This window comes from Phasianus colchicus, chromosome 28 (genome assembly GCF_987193195.1).
Source record: "Phasianus colchicus chromosome 28, bPhaCol1.hap1.1, whole genome shotgun sequence".
Classification (NCBI taxonomy): Eukaryota; Metazoa; Chordata; class Aves; order Galliformes; family Phasianidae; genus Phasianus; species Phasianus colchicus.
In genome coordinates this window covers 3,923,971-3,942,048 of record NC_143463.1, presented here as the reverse complement: position 1 = coordinate 3,942,048, position 18,078 = coordinate 3,923,971, and the positions used below count along the sequence as shown (strand labels likewise).

The window sequence follows — 18,078 nt, the reverse complement described above, 5'->3', positions numbered from 1 at the left end:
TTTCAGATTCAAATGTTCTCCTGGGGTCTTTGTGCTGGGGTCAGGCTTCACCGAGAGCCTCGTGAAAGGGTCGGGGCGTTCTGGCAGCTTTCATGTCCCTGGGAGGAGGGGGCACAGACAGCCCCCAGCCCAGGGATATCCCCTCCCCCCCCCCCATCCCCACAATCCCAGTGCCCCCCAAAGCTGCTACCAGGAACGGGGCAGCAGGACCCCATTGCTTCACCCACAAACCTGCAGCTGCCCACGATTCCTCTGCCTGCTCAATGGTGGTTTGCAAAACGCAGCCACCCCAGCCCCTCCCCACGCCTCAGTTGCCCCCCACGGAGGCCCAGGGCACCCGCAAAGCTCCCAACACCCTGAGAGCAGCACCCAGTGTGGGGCTGTGACCATTCCCACGGAGCATAGGGTGGGGGGCTGCGTCCAGGGGGGGGCACAGGGCTGGGACTTGGCAATGGGAAGCGCCCCATGGGTGCAGCAGGAGATGGGAGAGCAGTGACTCCTGGCCCCCGGGGAGGGAGTGTCCAGTAGTAGCGGGGTGGGGGCCGGGGGTGTGGGATCTGATAGCCCCAGGAATGCAGGGCAGGGAGCGGCCCTCAATGTGGGAGCAGCTGGGTAGGGGGGGGGCAGCTGCCAACAGGAGCTGGGGGTGAGGAAGGGATGAAGTCTTCCAGCATAGGGCTGGGGGGGCAAAACTGCCTTTCTATGAGGGGAGTGGGACTCCACGTGCAACGCGTGTGCACACGTGAGCGCACACCACCTGCAGCCAGATCCAGTGGGGGTGTGGTGATACGGAGCCCTGCGACCTCTCCTCGTGGCAGCACAGCTCTGCACGCAGCCCCGGGGTGGGGGGAACGGGGCAGGAGATGGGCTGAGAGCAGAGGAAGGAGCGGAGCTCCCGTTCTGCGCTCGCAGGGCTGCACGTCCCCATTGCGTTCCAAAAAGCGGGGATGGATGGACAGACGGATGGACCGACGGAGCCACCAGCACAAATCCAGGCAGCGCTGCAGGGGGAACAGCTGCACTGCAGCCCCGCTGCTGGGAAGTGGCTCAGTGACAAAATGGATCGGCGATGGCACTGCAAACCCAGCGTGGCCAAATGGGCACCGATTGATTTCTCAACCTCCAGATGCAGGAGAAAAGGGAGGGAGGGAGGACGGGGGGGGGGGGGAGGCAGGGGACACGAAATGCATTGGTAAAAAAAAAAAAAACCATTTGCACGAAATGCAGCGGGACGAAGTGCACCAGTGCCAAATGCACTGCTACCAAAACGCATTGGGAGCAGCGGGGCGTGGGACGCACCGGCGTGAAACCGAGCGGCACAAAACGAGGCGGCCCGGAGCACGGGGGTCCTTTTTTTTTTTTTTTTTTTTGTGCTGGTGAGGCAGCGGAGCAGGGAGAGGAAAGGAGGAATTCCAACGGAGATCAAACGCCTTCGCCCACTGGACACCAACGTCAAAACAAACACGGCTCCCACGGCGGGGCGGGCAGCGCTGGGAGGGGGGGGGGATCCAATTTCCTCCTTTGTTCCTGGATTATTATTTTTTGCAGGGGGCGAGGAGGAGGGGGGGAGGCAGGGAAAGGGCCATAAATCACCGTCTGACAGAGGAGAAAGGAGCTGCGGGGATGGCTGCAGGTGGGGGCCGCCCCCAGGACCCCCAAACCCCCCCAACAGCAGCCCCCAGCCCCGCACGGCTCACTGCCATCCCACAGCCCGGCTCTGTGCACGCAGGTACCGCGTGAGCACGGATCCCTGCAGACAGGAGGAAATGGAGGTTTTATTTATGGCCGGAGCTGCCATCCGTCTCCCTCTGCTGCTCCGTGGCCTTTGCGCTTTGCTTCTCTTTGCTCTATTTATTTCTTATTTCTTTTTTTCCCCGACCTTCCTCTCATCTCTTTTCCTTCAGGGCTGGGGATGCCGGCGGTGCCAACCTGCACCTCCAGCCCCGTTCCCTGCAGGGTCCCCCCCCCCCCACGAGGTGTGGGATGCACTGCGCTGCCAGGGGGAGTTTGGCCCCAAGGTGAAAGGTGAAGGCGCAGCCATAGGGCTGTCCCACGGGCAGCCACCTCTGTATGCAGTTTATTCCTTCGTTAATAATTAACCAGGAGCGGCAGCTCGGGCACCCCCAACCCACCGGCCTTGCAGGGCCAGCTGACGAGCTCTGGTCGGGCTGACTTCATTAATTAACCACATGATGAACACATTTTGTAGGGCTGCACGGTGCTCAGGCCTCAGGGATCCCAAAGCTGCAGGACCCCATCGCTGTGTGCCCCCAATCCTGTGCCCCCCCCCGTGCCCTTCTGCCCTGTCCCCTTTCCATCCCACCGTGTCCCCATCCCTTTGTCCCCTTCTGGCCTGCGTCCTTCTGCCCTCTCCCCATCTCAATCCCACCCCTGCACCCTCCTGCCCTCTGCCCATCCCTGCACCTCTCTGTCCCCATCCCCATCCCCTTCCGTCCCCATCCCAGTGCCCCCCCCGTCCCACCCCCTTCCCGGTCCTCTCCGCCCCATCCCCCTCCCCGCCCCGTCTGTCCCGCCGTGTCCGCGTCCCCATTGCGCGCACCCACGCGGGACCGATTCCCGCAGCCTCCCCCACCGCTCGGCCCCGTTCCCCCCCCCCGAGCACTGCGGGGACGGCCCCGCTCCCCCCGCTGGTGCCACAGCGAAGCGCGATGGGGTACAAAGGGGGGCACGGAGGAGGCGGGGGGGGGGGAAGGACGAGGACGGGGCGGGGTGGGGGGGCAGCGGGGCAGGACCCGGCGGGCGGTGAGCGGAAGGGGAGGAGGACGGGGAGGAGCATCCAGGGCGGCCACCGCGGCAGCGGCTGAACTTTGCTCTTTCGCGGGAGGCGGGGAGAACCCGGGGCGCGGGGAGCGGGTCCCGCCGGCCCGGCTGCATGCGGCGGCGGCGGCGGCGGGGCCCGTAGGGAGGGGGGGGGGTCGGGTCGGCGGGGTGGGGGGGGTGGGGGGGGGCAGAGCTACCGCCTCCTCCTCCTCCTTCCGTCCGTCTGTCCGTCCGTCCGTCCGTCCGTCCGTCCTCCCGGGGCCGCGCGGAGCGGAGGAGCGGAGCGGCGGTTCCCGCATGCGGCGGAGCCCCGGGGTGATGCTGCGCGCCGCGCCCCGCTCCCGTCGCAAAGTTTGCTCGGGGCCCCCCCGCTGATCCTTAGCGGCGAGGAGAAAGGAAGGGGGGGAGGAGGAGGAGAACGAGATCCAAACAGCCGAACAACAACAGCCAAAAAAAAAAAAAAAATACCCGCTCCCTTCCCCAACCCCCCCACCCCCTCCTCCCCTCCTCCCCTCACCCCCAACCCACCGAAGGAGAAAAGAAAACCAAAAAGCCAACCGAACCCAAGCCAGCTCCAGGAAAACTTGCCGAACTCGCTCCGCTCCATGCGGCGCTGACCCGCAGCCATGGCCATGGTGGCCGGCGGGTGGGGAGAACCCAACGGCGGCGGAGGAACGGCGGAGGAGGCGGCGTCCCCCGCGGGCGGCGGCAGCGACGCGGAGCACGGCGAGGAGGAGCGGCCCGGAGCGGCGGTGGACTGCGTGGTGTGCGGGGATAAATCCAGCGGGAAGCACTACGGCGTCTTCACCTGCGAGGGCTGCAAGAGCTTCTTCAAACGCAGCATCCGCAGGAACCTCAGCTACACCTGCAGGTGGGTGGGGAGGGGGGGTTACCGGGGGATGCGGGTTGGGGGGCGACCCCGGGGGTGGCTGCGCTGCGTCCTCCGTGGTCCGGAGGTGGCCGCTCGGTTGCCCGGGGGCGGCTGCTTGGTGGCCGAGGGGGCGGCAGCGCGGTGGCTCGGGGATGGGCTGCACCGTAGCCCCGAGGGTGGCCCGGAGGTGGTTGCGTCGCCGCCCTGGGGACGGTCGTACCGTGGCCCCGAGGATGGCTGCGTCGTGGCCCCGGGGGCGGCCGCACGGTGGCTCTGCGGTGGTGGCCCCGGTGCCGCTCGCTGGAGGCGTCGCAGCCGCCCCGTTGCAGCAGTGCCGGTGGCCCCGGTGTGGCCGCGCTGTGGCCCCGCTGCGGCACGAGGCCCCTCTGCCCCAGCGCCTGCGGGACCCCCATCCCCCCTCCCCTGTGCCGGTGTCACCACCCGCTGCTAATTGCCCTTCCAGCATGGAAACGGCTCTGAGTCACTCCGGTCACAGCAGCGCTGCCCCATAGCAGCACCAGCGCAGCACCCGGAGGTGTTTTATCCGGAGGTGCTGAGGGTCAGGCACGGATCCTGCCCCAGCCCCACCAACTTTGGGGGCTGCCACAAGTCCGGATCCAGCAGCAGGCTCACATCCCCACGAGCTGCGGGCTCCACGCAGCACAAACACCCAGATGGAGCTCACACAGCACATCCTTGTGCTGCTCCCCACACCGCCCCACTGTGCAACCCACGTGTGGGTACTGCCGGCTCTGACCTTTGCAGGAGGGATGGGAGCAGTGCTGCTCCTGCTGTGCCTCTGTCCCCGTGCTGTGTTGTTGCTCTGCTTTGGGTGGCCTACATTCCTCCTCCCCCGCGCTCAGCATCTCTGCTCCGGCACAGCGGTGCAGATCAGCGTGCAGGGATGCAGGGCGTGCATCCTCCCAGCACGTCAGCAAGGAGAAAAAAGCTCTGTTGCTTCCCCTCACAGCATCCACTCAGGATGAGTTTGTGGGAGATGGGGAACGCGCGCTGCTTCCGAGAGATCCCTGAGCACAGGGGGGAACAAAGAGACCCCAAATCGGGGCTCCTCAGGTGCTCTGTGCCCCACGTGCTGCAGGCACTGCCCTGTGCTCATCCCCCCTTTGGGATGAGTTTCCCCATATCCCCACCTCAGGGTGGATTTTCCCCCTTCCCCCCCCTCCCCTCCCGGTCCAGCACTGGGAGAAAAGCAGAGTTTCCTACATCCATTGGAAGGCCAGGGAGCAATGTGCTGCTTTGTGGAAGGAGTCAAAGCCAACGCTGCTCTCATTTGAATATTAAAAGTGAGTCGGAGTCGGTGTAGTTCTCGCACTAAATAATTACACGTTCTAATTACATAATTAGCACCGTATCCGCCTTGCGTCTTCTCACGGCTTCGCAGCTCCCTGCACGCATCAGTGGGGCCGCGCTCCATTGGTGGCAATGGGGTCAGTGCTGATGGAGATGTCAGCAGGCTCTGTGCTGGGCGCAGCGGTGATGTTCGGGTGAATTAATGCAGGTTGGAGAGCTGGGAATCGCCGTGCGCTGCTCTCCGGAGCTGTGTTGGAATCAGGATGGCCGTGTTGGGGCTGCGCCGTGGCTGTGCTGCTCTGTGCCTTCTTTTCCCTTCCCCTCCCGTATCCCTTTTCCTCCTGGTTTGGGATGCACGTGTCTGCTGTCACCTTGCTCTGCTGGGGGTCTCCTGCAGGTGGGGCTGTGGGTATCGCTGTGCCTTTGGGATCTGTGGCAGCTTTCCCTGCACTTTTACCCAAATCTGACACCGAAGGATCACTCTGTAGGGTTGACCCCCCCCATGGGACCCAGCCCTTCAGGCAGCCTGGTCCTACAGCTCCATAGGAAATAGCTGGAATTCCTCCCACAGCTGTGCCCCCCCCCCTTTCCCCAGCTGCACTGTGGGCACTGCGTGGCTGCAGCCCCATCCCACACCGCAGTCCCAAAGCCAAGGCTGCAAATAGGGATTTTCAGCCCTGTCTGCTGGAAATAGCTCCCAGGCACTGTTACCATAGCATCTATGTGTGTGTTTGGGGGGGGGGGGTGGTGCTGGGAGGAGGCTGTGGGGCCGGTGACACCGTGCTGCAAACCCCCCCCCACCCACCCGTTTTCACCCCCCTGCAGGTCCAACCGTGACTGCCAGATCGACCAACACCACCGCAACCAATGCCAGTACTGCCGCCTGAAGAAGTGCTTCCGTGTGGGGATGAGGAAGGAAGGTAACGATGGCACTGCAGGGATGCCAGCCCTGTGCCCCCCAGCTTTGCTCCAGACCCCTTTTATTGCCCCCTTTTTTCCTTCCCAGGGCAGCGGATCAGGGCGGTGTTGGGTTTTGTGCATCCTTCCCGCAGCCCTGTGGGGTTTCTCGTGATGGGGGCGCCCCTAAACCCCCCCCCACCCCACTATGAACTGACCTTCCCTGTAGCTACGTGCAATGGGATTCAGCTCTGCTCGGAGCAGTGCCTGGCAGTGCTGTGCAGCAGGGGGAGGATGCTGGAAGCAGGATGGCAATTCCCTCCTCCCCAAGCAGCCAAGATGGCATTATTGCCACTTAGCATGATTTAGAGCTCTCATTTAAGTGGCTCGTGAACAGCCCATAAATTAATTACTAAGGCCTGAACAAATAGTGGGCACTAATAGAGAGGGGGTGGGGGGGGGGCTGAAAGATGGCCCTCCCTGCATGCAATTAGGAATGGGAGTGCCCTGGGGTTAACGACACTTCCAAGATGGAAGGTTTGTTTGTTAATAAATGGGTGCTGCCTTGGGGTGACCTTGGGGCAGCTTTGCCAGCAGTGAGGCTGCGGTGCCAGCGCGGTGGGGCACGGCGTGGCACGCTGTGGGGTTGGGCACTGGCACTGTCCCAGACCCACTGCTGCAATTATGGGATGCTGGAGAGCTGCGAGGCGGCTGCTATCCGTGGGGCTGTGGGTGGTGGGGTGCAGGATGGGTGCCTGCGTGCTGTGGGGTTTCTGTTTGTGGGGATGGAGGAGGTTCATGAGGGATGCAGGGGGTCCTGTGGGCATGCAGGGTGTTTTGTAGGGATGTATGGGGTCCTATGGGCATGCAGGGTGCTTTGTAGGGATGTATGGGGTCCTATGGGCATGCAGGGCGCTTCGTAGGGGTGCAGGGGGTCTGATGGGGATGCAGGGAGCTTTGTAGGGATGTATGGGGTGCAGTGGGGATGCAGGGGGTCTGATGGGGATGTATGGGGTCCAATAGGGATGCAGGGAGCTTTTTAGGGATGCAAAGGGTCCAATAGGGTTGCAAGGTGTCCAATGGGAACGCAGGGGGTCCAATAGGGATGCAGGGGGTCCAGTGGGGATGCAGAGAGCTTTGTAGGGATGTATGGGGTGCAATGAGGATGCAAGGTGTCCAATGGGAATGCAGAAGGTCCAATAGGGATGCAAGGGAACCAGTGGGGATGCAGAGCTTTGTAGGGATGTATGGGGTGCAATGAGGATGCAGGGGGCTTTGTAGGGATGCAGGGGGTCCAGTGGGAATGCAGAAGGTCCAATAGGGATGCAGGGGGTCCAGTGGGGATGCAGGGAGCTTTGTAGGGATGTATGGGGTGCAATGAGGATGCAGGGGGCTTTGTAGGGATGCAGGGGGTCCAGTGGGAATGCAGGGAGCTTTGTAGGGATGTATGGGGTGCAATGAGGATGCAGGGGGCTTTGTAGGAATGCAGGGGGTCCAGTGGGAATGCAGAAGGTCCAATAGGGATGCAGGGGGTCCAGTGGGGATGCAGGGAGCTTTGTAGGGATGTATGGGGTGCAATGAGGATGCAGGGGGCTTTGTAGGAATGCAGGGGGTCCAGTGGGAATGCAGAAGGTCCAATAGGGATGCAGGGGGACCAGTGGGGATGCAGAGAGCTTTGTAGGGATGTATGGGGTGCAATGAGGATGCAGGGGGCTTTGTAGGGATGCAGGGGGTCCAGTGGGGATGCAGAGCTTTGTAGGGATGCAGGGGGTCCAATAGGGATGTAGGGGGCCAGTGGGGATGCAGAGAGCTTTGTAGGGATGTACAGGGTGCAATGAGGATGCAGGGGGCTTTGTAGGGATGCAGGGGGTCCAATGGGAATGCAGAAGGTCCAATAGGGATGCAGGGGGACCAGTGGGGATGCAGAGCTTTGCAGGGATGTATGGGGTGCAATGAGGATGCAGGGGGCTTTGTAGGGATGCAGGGGGACCAGTGGGGATGCAGAGCTTTGCAGGGATGTATGGGGTGCAATGAGGATACAGGGGGCTTTGTAGGGATGCAGGGGGTCCAGTGGGAATGCAGAAGGTCCAATAGGGATGCAGGGGTTCTAGCGGGGGTCCATTGTGCATGCAGGATGCTTTGTAGGGTTGTTCCTGGGGCTGTGGGCACCCATGGGTGCCAGGTGCCAAATGCACTCATATCTGACCCCCCTCCCCCAACTTTACTCCCCCGCAGCCGTGCAGAGGGGCCGCATCCCCCCCACCCACTCCAGCGCCAGCCCCACAGCCATGCCCAGCGGGGAGTACTTCAACGGGCAGCCGGTGTCCGAGCTCATCTCACAGCTGCTGCGGGCTGAGCCCTACCCTGCCGCCCGCTACGGCTCCCAGTACGCGCAGCAGGGCAGCGTGATGGGCATCGACAACATCTGCGAGTTGGCCGCCCGCCTGCTCTTCAGCACGGTGGAGTGGGCACGCAACATCCCCTTCTTCCCCGAGCTGCCCGTCTCTGACCAGGTGGCTTTGCTGCGGCTCAGTTGGAGCGAGCTCTTCGTGCTCAACGCGGCGCAGTCGGCGCTGCCGCTGCACATGGCCCCGCTGCTGGCAGCTGCTGGCTTCCACGCCTCCCCCATGTCGGCCGACCGTGTTGTCTCCTTCATGGACCAGATCCGCATCTTCCAGGATCAGGTGGAGAAGCTCAACAGGCTGCAGGTGGATTCAGCTGAGTACAGCTGCCTCAAAGCCATCGCGCTCTTCACGCCGGGTAGGTCGGCACCGTGTCCGCCCCGCACAGCTGGCTGCATCCCATGGGGGTTTGGGTACCAGGAGCATCCCATGTGTCTTACATCCACCCCACACAGCAGGGAGCTCTGCATCCCACTGGGGTTTGGGTACCATGAGCATCCCTTGAGCCCTGCGCACACCCCACACAGCAGGGAGCTCTGCATCCCACAGGGGTTTGGATACCAGGAGCATCCCATGTGTCTTACATCCACCCCACACAGCTGGGAGCTCTGCATCCTGTTGGAGTCTTGGTACTGTGAGCATCCCTTGAGCTCTGCACACACCCCACACAGCTGGGAGCTCTGCATCCTGTTGGAGTCTTGGTACTGTGAGCATCCCTTGAGCTCTGCACACACCCCACACAGCTGGGAGCTCTGCATCCCACAGGGGTTTGGGTACCATGAGCATTCTTTAAGCCCTACATCCACCCCACACAGCTGGGAGCTCTGCATCCCACAGGGGTTTGGATACCAGGAGCATCCCATGTGTCTTACATCCACCCCACACAGCTGGGAGCTCTGCATCCCGTTGGGGTTTGGGGATGGTGAGCGTTGCAGAGGGGGTGCCTGGTGCCCTGCAGATGTGCAGAACCCTTTGCAGATGGAACGATGTGATGGAGTACAGACTGGGGGATGGAGAGGGATCCCAAGTCCCCACAGACAGTGTGGGGTGTCCCTGCAAAGGGTGGGCATAGGCGGGGGGCTCGGCATCACACCTGGGTGCTGGTGAGGGAAATGGGTGGGGGGGTCCTTACGGTGATGCGGGGTTCCTGTGGGGATGCAGGGATTCTATAGGGATGAAGGGGTTCTCACAGGAATACAGGGTATGTGGGGTTCCCACGGGGGTGCAGGGGTCTCAGTTGGGATGCAGGGGTTCTCAGGGATGCGGGTTGTCCAACAGCGATGCGGGGAAGGGATCCCATGGGGATGTGGGGGGCACTCGCAGGGATACAGCAATTCCCTGCTGGCAGGATCCACTCCTAACCCTTCCCCATCTCCCTTTCCAGATGCCTGCGGCCTGTCGGACCCGGCACACGTGGAGGGGCTGCAGGAGAAGGCTCAGGTGGCACTGACGGAGTACGTGCGCTCTCAGTACCCATCGCAGCCGCAGCGCTTCGGGCGGCTCCTGCTGCGCCTGCCTGCCCTGCGCGCCGTGCCTGCAGCCCTCATCTCACAGCTCTTCTTCATGCGCCTGGTGGGGAAGACGCCCATCGAAACACTAATCAGGGACATGCTGCTGTCTGGGAGCACCTTCAACTGGCCCTATGGGACGGGGCAGTAGGGATTGGTGATGCTCCCCGAGGACGCCACGATGCCAACCTTCCCGAAATGCTGCCCTGCGGTGCCACCCGGGGGAGTCCGAACTGTGCCAAGAGAAGGGGAACCCTGAGAGCTGCATGGCCACAGCCCCGTGCTCCGGAACCCAAAGGTACCACTCCTCACTGCAGGTGGATGTTGGACTTTTTCTAGACCCCATCACAGCAGCGATCCTGGCTCTGGGAAGGGGCTCTGGGACCCCCACCCGAATTGCAGACGTCGGGGTGGAGGTGATGGAACACACAGACGAGAGGCTCTGAAAAGCCCCCTTTGTACCCTCCCAGGACAGACCTATCCTCCAGGACTGAAGACACCGACCCGGGAGCAGAGGAATGCCCACCCCTCTCCCTGGGGGGGCACAGGGTGGTGTTGGGGGGGGAAGGTGAAAATGGGATGGGGTCACAGAGCACCGTGCGCAGGGTGGGGGGGTGCAAAGAGAGGAGTCTTTGGGTGCACTGCACCCAGCCCAGCCCTTGTGGCTCACTCCATCCCCCACTGCCTGCTTGGTGCTTGGCTCCCCCCCCCAGATTTGGGGTTGGGGGAGGGATGTGAGCAGCATCCTCCCACTACGCTCTGTTCCCATGCTTCATTTCTAAGCCAGGACCCCGTGAGAGGGATGCAGGTGGTAGGGGGAACCAAAAATCCAGGGGGGGGGACGATGACTCCCCCTCTCCCCCCTCCCCCCCCCCAGGTCCTTGCAGCGGGGCTCTGCGTCTCAGGGGTACGCACTGTGTGAGCAGTGCAGGGTCGGGGGGGGGGGGGGGGGGAAAGCAGTCATTTAGATTGATTCACTGAAAAAAAGCCAACCCTATAATCCTTGTTCAATGATACTAAACCAATTAACGGACATCAATAAAGATGTTTCTTACAAGGCTGGGGGTGCTCACACCGCCCCCCCCCCATCAGAGGGTGAAGCCCTTAAAATGCTGCGGGTTTGGGGGGGGTCTGGGAGATGCTCTCCATCCCAAAGGTTCCTCATGGGGAAGCAATGCCATTACAGGTGGCTGCAAAGGTTTGTCCACGAGGGGGGGGATCTAAGGACACCCCCCCTCATTACAAGGAAGTGGGATGCCCAGGGGAGGGCTCAGTGCAGCAGGGGGGGGTGGCAGCACTGCAAGGACAGCCCTGCATCCACCTCACTGCAGCCTTGCTTGAAAATCAATAGATACACTTCATTTATTATTATTTAGAAAAAATATTACACAGTTTCAGCCAGTTCCTTACAAAATGCCTTCCCAAAAAGCTCTGACTCCCCCCAAAGGCTCTGTCCCCCCCAACTGCCCCCCATCCCAAGGGATGCTCTGCCCCCCTTGGGCTGTGCGCTCCAGGTACCACTCTGGTACCCACAGTGCCGGGGGGGGCTGTGATGCTGGTGCAGACCCCAGCCTTTCCCAGAGATGTTGGCCTTACACAACCCCCCCCTCCAGCCATAATTACAGCACAGGGGGGGAGCAGCCCCCAGCCCTCCCCCAATGCATTCACAGTGGATGGAATTGGGAGGGGTGAGCACTTTGGGGGGGGGGATGGATGTGTTTGGGTGTGTTTTGGTTTGGTTTTTTTCTTTACAAAAAAGGTACAAAATGCACAAAAGTCTGTGTGTGGGGGTGGGGGGGGGGTGCCCCCCCCTCCTCCTGGTGCTGGTTACCCCCGCACCTTGTCGTAGGCGCCCACCATGCGCTTGATGTGGAAGAGCTTGTTGCGCAGCACCTTGCTCTCCTGCTTCTTGCTCTGGTAGTCTGGGCTCTATAGGGGTGGAGGGGGGGAAAGAGGGGGTGGGCAAAAAGGTGGGAGTCAGCCCCATGCTTTGCTGGAGAGATCAGCCCCATGCTTTGTTACATGGCCCCCCGGTGATCCGACCCCGCTGCACTCACCCGCTTCAGGTCTTTCAGCTGGTTGTACTCCTCTGCCACGTCCTACAAAGGGAATGGGGACAGGGAGGAGAGGGAGGGGGTTACAACCAACCCTGAGGAGGGGGGGGTTCTGGGACCAGCTCTGCCCAGTGCCCCACAGCAGCCCCATGGTATCCCTAGAGGCACACAGCATCCCCAAAGCCAAGCAGCAGCCCCAAAGCCCCTCAGCATCCTACACAGCCCTGATGCCCTGCAGCATCCCCAAACGGAATGCAGCAACCTCAAAGCTATAAGCAACAGCCCCAAAGCTGCAGAGCCCTAAATGCCCTACAGCATCCCCAGCCCCCCACAGCAGCCTACTGCTTTGCAGCAGCCTCAAACCCACGCAGCATCCCCAGTGCCCCACAGCATCCCCAGACCCAAGCAGCAACTCCAAAGCTTTACAGCCCCACTGGCCTGCAGCATCCCTGCAGCCATCCCAGGACCCCCCCCGGCCCACACCTGGTATTGAGGGCTGTCCTCAGTGATGCTGTCGAGCTGTCGGCTGAGCTGGTTGAGGCGGTCGTTGATGCTGTCCATCTCAGCACAGAGCTGCTTGTAACGTTTCAGGTCGGTGTCAAACTCCTGCTTGTAGCGCTGGCGGGTGCTGTCTGATGTGATGGGGGGGTACAGGCTGCGGGAAGGGGGAGATGAGCCCTGTGGCGGGGGGGGCTGTGGGAGGAGGGGGGGGGATCCCATAGGACCATCCTCATGGGGTTGTGAGCAGGGGCAGGTGAGCCCCGTGGGGATGGCACGGATGGGGGACTCCCATAGGACCCCCTTCATAGAGGGTACAGGGTGTGGAAAAGCATGGGGTGGATCCCTAGGGGAGCTGGGGGGGGGGCATGGGCATCCCTCTGTGTACGTGGGGACCCCCTGGGTACCACCTCATAGGGGGTACAGGCTGTAGGGCAGCGTGGGGTTGAGCCCTGCTAGGGGAGGGGGGTCCCATAGGACCATCCTCATGGGGGGTACAGGTTGTGAGCAAGGGCAGGTGAGCCCCGTGGGGATGGCACGGGTGGGGGACTCCCATAGGACCCCCTTCATAGAGGGTACAGGGTGTGGAAAAGCATGGGGTGGATCCCTAGGGGAGGTGGGGGTGGCATGGGCATCCCTCTGTGTACCTGGGTACCACCTCATAGGGGGTACAGGCTGTAGGGCAGCGTGGGGTTGAGCCCTGCTAGGGGATGGGTGTCCCATAGGACCCTCCTCACGGTGAATACAGACACAGAGTGAACCCCCCAGGGGTGGGGGTGGGCAGGGTGTTCCCCCCCCCCACTGGGGGCATTGGCTGTGAGCAGCACAGGGTGAGCACTGTAGGGATGGCTTGCAGGTAGGGGGCACCCACAGGACCCCCCCCCTCACCTGGCCCACTGCTCCTGGTCCCGCTCATCACCAGACTCCACAGCCGTGGTGTAGTCGGTCTCATACTGGGACTCATCCAGCTCAGGGTTGCGGCGACGGCGGCGGCCACGGCGGGCGGGGGGTCTGCTGGGCTGATCCTTCCCCTTCTCCTCCTCCTCCTCCTGCGCAGGGCTGGCACTGAAGGCCCGGTCCGGCTGATCGCTGCAGGGACACGGGGGGGGGGACATCAGTATGGTCACACGGGGATGGGTGACCCCAAGACCCCCCCACTCACCCCCGGCTGCTGTAGGTGCCTGAGGGGTAATATCCAGCGCTGGGGGGGGGCACGTAGCTGTAGGGGGGGGCGGTGACAGGGCTGGTGGGCTTCTCTGAGTAGGCAAGAGTGGCCGTCTCGTCCTGCACGCTGGCCCCATCCGCCACGTTCTTCACCTGCAGAAGGAACAGGAGGGGCACAGGGGGATGGTGGCACCGTCCCCATAGGGATGGAGAAATCCCCATTGCTTGTGGGGGGGGTGGGACCCTGCTGGGTGGTGAGGGGTGGGGGACGCCAGACCCACAGGGACCCTCGTGCCATAGGGGTGACGCCACACAGAGCACCGTGGGGGTCCCGGCACGCAGCTCAGGAGGACCCTCCAGCCCTCCCTGCAGCCCCAGGTGTCAGCCCCCGCTTTTGGGCTCCTGGGAAGGATGTCCCCTCCCACCCCCCCCCCTTCCTTCCTGCCCTTTGTGGCTGTTTGTGCCGGATGCTGGCCCAGCCAGGAGCCGGACGGTGACTTTGGGAATGTCAGCTCCAGCTCCGGCAGGCAGAGCCCCTTCCTCTGCCACTCCCCCCCGTGGATGAAGACATCATTAAGTGATTTCCCCCAAGTTGGACCTCCACCAACGCAGGGACAGCCGTGTCCTTGTACCACAACTCTGAGACTGCAGCTCACGCCTGCACAAAGGTCATTGCTTCACCCCAACCACACGCACGGAACGGGACACCTCCGGGCTGGGGGGATCAATCCCTGCATGTGTGCGTGGCTGCACCTCCCCACATTGCTGCCACGGGGATGGGGACAATGCTATGAACAGTCCTGGGTGTGGGGTCTGTGCCCCAACCCCCCCATGGAGCAGGAAATGCCGGGCTGGGGAGGGACGTGGAACAAAAATAAATAAACCCGAACAAAGGTGTTTGTGCAAAATGAAAGACAAACACTGGGCGCACAGGGACGGAGGGGTGCAGAACCTGCAGACCCCCCAGCACCCTGCACTCATCCCTATGGGGCTGGGAACGGGCAGGTGGGACCGAAACATGGCACAGCTGTGTGCCACACACAGCACGTCCTATGGCACAGAGTTAATCATTGACGAGACCGAAACCAAGCTGTGCCCGCAGCCGGTGCGGGGCAGACAGAGGGACGGGCACAGCACTGCTGGCCCCCGGCCCATCAGATCCAAACCCTGTTTGCCTTTAGGCCCAGAGAAAGAAAAAAAAAAGGGGTGGTGGTGGGGAGGGAGCTCAGCCCCACGGCTGCAGGCGATAGCAGCAGCAGCAGCTCCTGGTGCAGCGCTGCGGAGAGCAAACACGGCGCTTTTGTGGCAGGAGGAGCTCCTGGCATGGGGCACAGCTGGGGGCACACGTGTCCCCGACTCCCAACTTGCTCAGGGTAGGAGCAGGATGTTCCCATTGCCCCCCCCCCACGCTCACCCATTCCTCCACGTCGGGCCCCTCCTGCACCACGGGCGCGCGGTCCCAGTAGATGTTGGCTTTGCCGTAGCGCCAGATCTTACTGCGCGTCTTCTGGGCGAAGAAGCAGATGAGGCAGAGCAGCACAACGATGAGGAACCCACAGACAGCAGCCACGGCCTGGAAGGGAGAGAGGGGGGGTGGCTGAGGGGGTCTGCAGTCACCCGACCCCCGTGTGGGGCTGAATGGAGCAGCTCCCCCCCCCCCGCCCCGGATACCCATGGGTCAGACAGACAGACTGCAACACAGAGCCACTGTGAGATTTGCAGGGCAGTGGGTTGGGTTTTGGCATGTGGGTGCAGGTGGAGGGGACACCCCAACCCCGCACCTCCGTGCAGCAATTGGGGCTGAGTGGGGACAGCTGAGTGCCGAGCTCTACGGGCACTGAGCACAGCGCAGCCCCGTGTTGTCGTCCCCCCCCCCCTCCACGGTGCAGCGCTGCGCTCAGGGTGCAGGAATGCAGCACAGCCAGCCTGGCTGCCGTGAACCGGCAGCACCGGTCCCACCCCAGCACTGTGCAGGAACCCCACAGCGGCCCCAGCTGAAACCGGGGCCGTGCAGAACCCGTTGCCTTCTGCCCCACTGACCCCATCAGCACAGCACGGCCCCACTTCCCCTCCCTGACAGCTTGCTCAAATGCTTTTACAAGCTTGGAGACCAAAGTACCCGGGAGCAGCTTTGTGTTGGGGCACAGCCCATCCCCTCCCCGAAACTCCTCTGCTCCAATGGCCACACGGTGCCATCTCCCCCCCCCCCACCCAATGCAGCAGCACTACAGATGGGGACACCATCCCGATGGTATTAAGGATGGGGAAACGGCATCCCATAGCAGCCCAAGGGCAGGACACACGCACCCCAAATCGCTCCCCCTGCAACCTCACTCTGCCTCCAAACCACGAGGGAACCGGGGGTCCGGCCATCACCAGGGTGGGGGGGTTCACACTCACCTCCTGGGGGTCCACGGTGCAGTAGTGGTAGATGTACTGGTAGAGGTAGCTGTTACTATAGGCCTGGCTGCACATGGCTATCAAGGGGTTGTAGTAGTAACTGCTGGACATCTGCGCCTGCGGGTTGACACCCATGATGTAGACGATGGAGGCGATGAGCATGACGAAGGCCAGCACAGCACTCAGCACCAGGACGGACAGGTAGAAACGCCGTGAGCGCGTGGCTCTGGATTTGCTGAGCGCGGCCACCAGTAGCCCCAGCTGGGCCAGGAAGCACAGCACGGCCATGGCCATCATGAAGCCGTTGGCCGTGCGCTGGTTCACCCCTCCATAGTAGTTCCCATAGCCGTAGCTGTAGCTCAGCCCGCTGCCATAGTAGTAGTTGGTCCCATAGTACCCCCCCAGCCCGGTGCCGTAGCCCCCCCCCAGGCCGTAGCCGTAGTCCCAGGCGAGCGTGGATGCGATGCAGGCGAAGATGGCGATGCACAGCACCAGGACCCCCGCCTGCAGCCCCCGCACCACGCCGGGAGGCGACGTCCACTTGTAGAAGTGCTGCGGGGTGTCCTCCACGTAGTAGGAGCCCGGCGGCGGCGACCCGTAGCCGTAATCACCCGTGGGGGGGCCGTACCCCGTGGGGGGGCCGTATCCCGCGGGGGGGCCGTCATAAGACTTCTTGCTGAACATGGTGGCCCTGCGGGGAGAAAAACGGAGCGGTGGCACCGCCTGCTCTCCCCGTCCCCCGTCGCGTTCACAGGGGACTTTGAACGCCGTCACCGCCGCCCGTCCGTGTGCCCGACGCGTCACCGCCTCTGCTGGGGAAACTGAGGCACAGTTTGGGGCGGGGAGAGCTGTGAGTCAGCGCGGTGCTCGGCCCCGCCCGCCGGACCCGCAGCGGATGGGGTCCGTCTCATTAACACCAGAAAAGCGCTCACCCGACGGCAGCGCTGACCCCCGAGGGCCCCTCCGCCAGCAGAGCTGTTGGGATTAACGAGAATCAGAGCAGCGCCGCGGGGCTGTGCGAGCAGCGGGGGGGTCACTGTTAGCACTGCGTGGAGCGGTGCTTCCCCTACCCCAAATCCCCCCCTCTCCAAAGCGATCCCCCCCCCCCTCCCGCGCTCTCCGAAGCTCCCTTTAGTTTTGCTTTGCTCCGAGTTCACTTTTAAAGCGCGGCTGCAGGTGTTTGCAGACAGCGGGACAACAACGCAGGGCTGGCGATGCCATGGGGGGCAGCGGGGGGCGAACTTTGGGTTCTGCAGCCCAAAGTTCCCCCCTCCTCCCCGCCGCACAAAGGCACAACCCCACAAACACGGCACAACCCCACGCTCTGAACTTCCCCCCCCCCCCCCCCCCCGGCAGGTGCAGCGTGGGAAACCCGAACCCCGCGGGGAAACCTGAGCGGAGGGCGGGCGGAGGAAAACCGGTGTTTGGGGGGGGGGGGGGGGGGGGGGGGGGTCGCGGTGTCTGTGCTCAGCCCGGGGAAGGGGCGCGGTGCCCCAAACAGCGACTGTCCCCGTCCCCAGGTGGGTCCGCACCTCCCCGCGGCAAAAAGAGCTGCTGCCCCACCATCCTCCCCCCATCCCCAAAGCCCCCACAGCTGTGCCGAGGGCCCCCCCCCCCCCTTCCTGCAGCACCGGGCACGGCAGGGGGGCACAGCCCCGACCCGACCTCGGCACCGTAGGAACGCAGGTCCCGGAAAGGGGAAGGGGGGGGGGAGGGGTGTCTCTGTGTGTCCCCCCCACCCGAGAGCCCCGCCACGCGGAACCCCTCCCTGGTGCCGCCCCCCATCCGCACAGCGCTCCGGTACCGGCGGGGATTCCGCGGGGACGAACGGAACCCCTCGGAAGGACCCCCGGAGCAATTCCCCCGCCGTCACCGGGATCCGCGCTCCTCCTCCCCCCACCTCCCGGTTCCGGTATCGGTTCCGGAGCTCCGTACCACCGCGCAGCCCGTCACCTGCACGCACCTCCGCCGCTTTGTTCACCTTAAAATGGCAGCCGGGAGCGCTGCGGGACGGGACCGGCCCCGGTTTCCGCCTCCGGGGGGAGCCCCGAGGGCGGCCCCGCCGCCGCCGTCCGCCCCCACCGCGGGGAGGGGGAGCGGGGGATGCGGGCGGGGGGTCCGCGTTGTGCGCGGCGTGGAGCGGGAGGTCGGCGATGGGGTAGTTCGTTTTTGGGGACCGGGGCTCAGCACCT

At 63.4% G+C, this 18,078-nt stretch overlaps 2 protein-coding genes across 5 annotated transcripts; one reads left to right on the top strand and one right to left on the bottom strand.

Moving 5' to 3' along the window:
- The first annotated feature begins 3,274 nt into the window (after window positions 1-3,274).
- NR2F6 (nuclear receptor subfamily 2 group F member 6) lies at window positions 3,275-10,851 on the top strand. Of its 2 annotated transcripts, XR_016460278.1 has the most exons (5): window positions 3,275-3,652; window positions 5,789-5,883; window positions 8,096-8,620; window positions 9,647-10,068; window positions 10,241-10,851. XR_016460278.1 is itself a non-coding variant. In XM_031604128.2 (4 exons), exons 1-4 carry the CDS (start codon window positions 3,408-3,410, stop codon window positions 9,919-9,921), a joined length of 1,140 nt encoding a protein of 379 aa, XP_031459988.1. In that variant the 5' UTR covers window positions 3,275-3,407; the 3' UTR covers window positions 9,922-10,851. The 2 variants fall into 2 exon arrangements, 1 of the variants encoding a protein (XP_031459988.1); XM_031604128.2 differs by having other exon boundaries at window positions 9,647-10,851.
- A 327-nt stretch (window positions 10,852-11,178) lies between these two features.
- Window positions 11,179-17,918, bottom strand: OCLN (occludin). Of its 3 annotated transcripts, none has more exons than XM_031604120.2 (8): window positions 17,691-17,711; window positions 15,887-16,577; window positions 14,901-15,059; window positions 13,485-13,639; window positions 13,211-13,411; window positions 12,308-12,479; window positions 11,828-11,869; window positions 11,179-11,699 (listed from the first exon to the last, which is right to left on the bottom strand). In XM_031604120.2, exons 2-8 carry the CDS (start codon window positions 16,568-16,570, stop codon window positions 11,598-11,600), a joined length of 1,515 nt encoding a protein of 504 aa, XP_031459980.1. In that variant the 5' UTR covers window positions 16,571-16,577; window positions 17,691-17,711; the 3' UTR covers window positions 11,179-11,597. The 3 variants fall into 3 exon arrangements, with proteins under 3 accessions (XP_031459980.1, XP_089982191.1, XP_089982192.1); XM_090126065.1 differs by lacking the exon at window positions 17,691-17,711 and adding an exon at window positions 17,850-17,918 and having other exon boundaries at window positions 11,180-11,699; XM_090126066.1 differs by lacking the exon at window positions 17,691-17,711 and adding an exon at window positions 17,787-17,853 and having other exon boundaries at window positions 11,180-11,699.
- Between the last annotated feature and the right edge of the window lie 160 nt (window positions 17,919-18,078).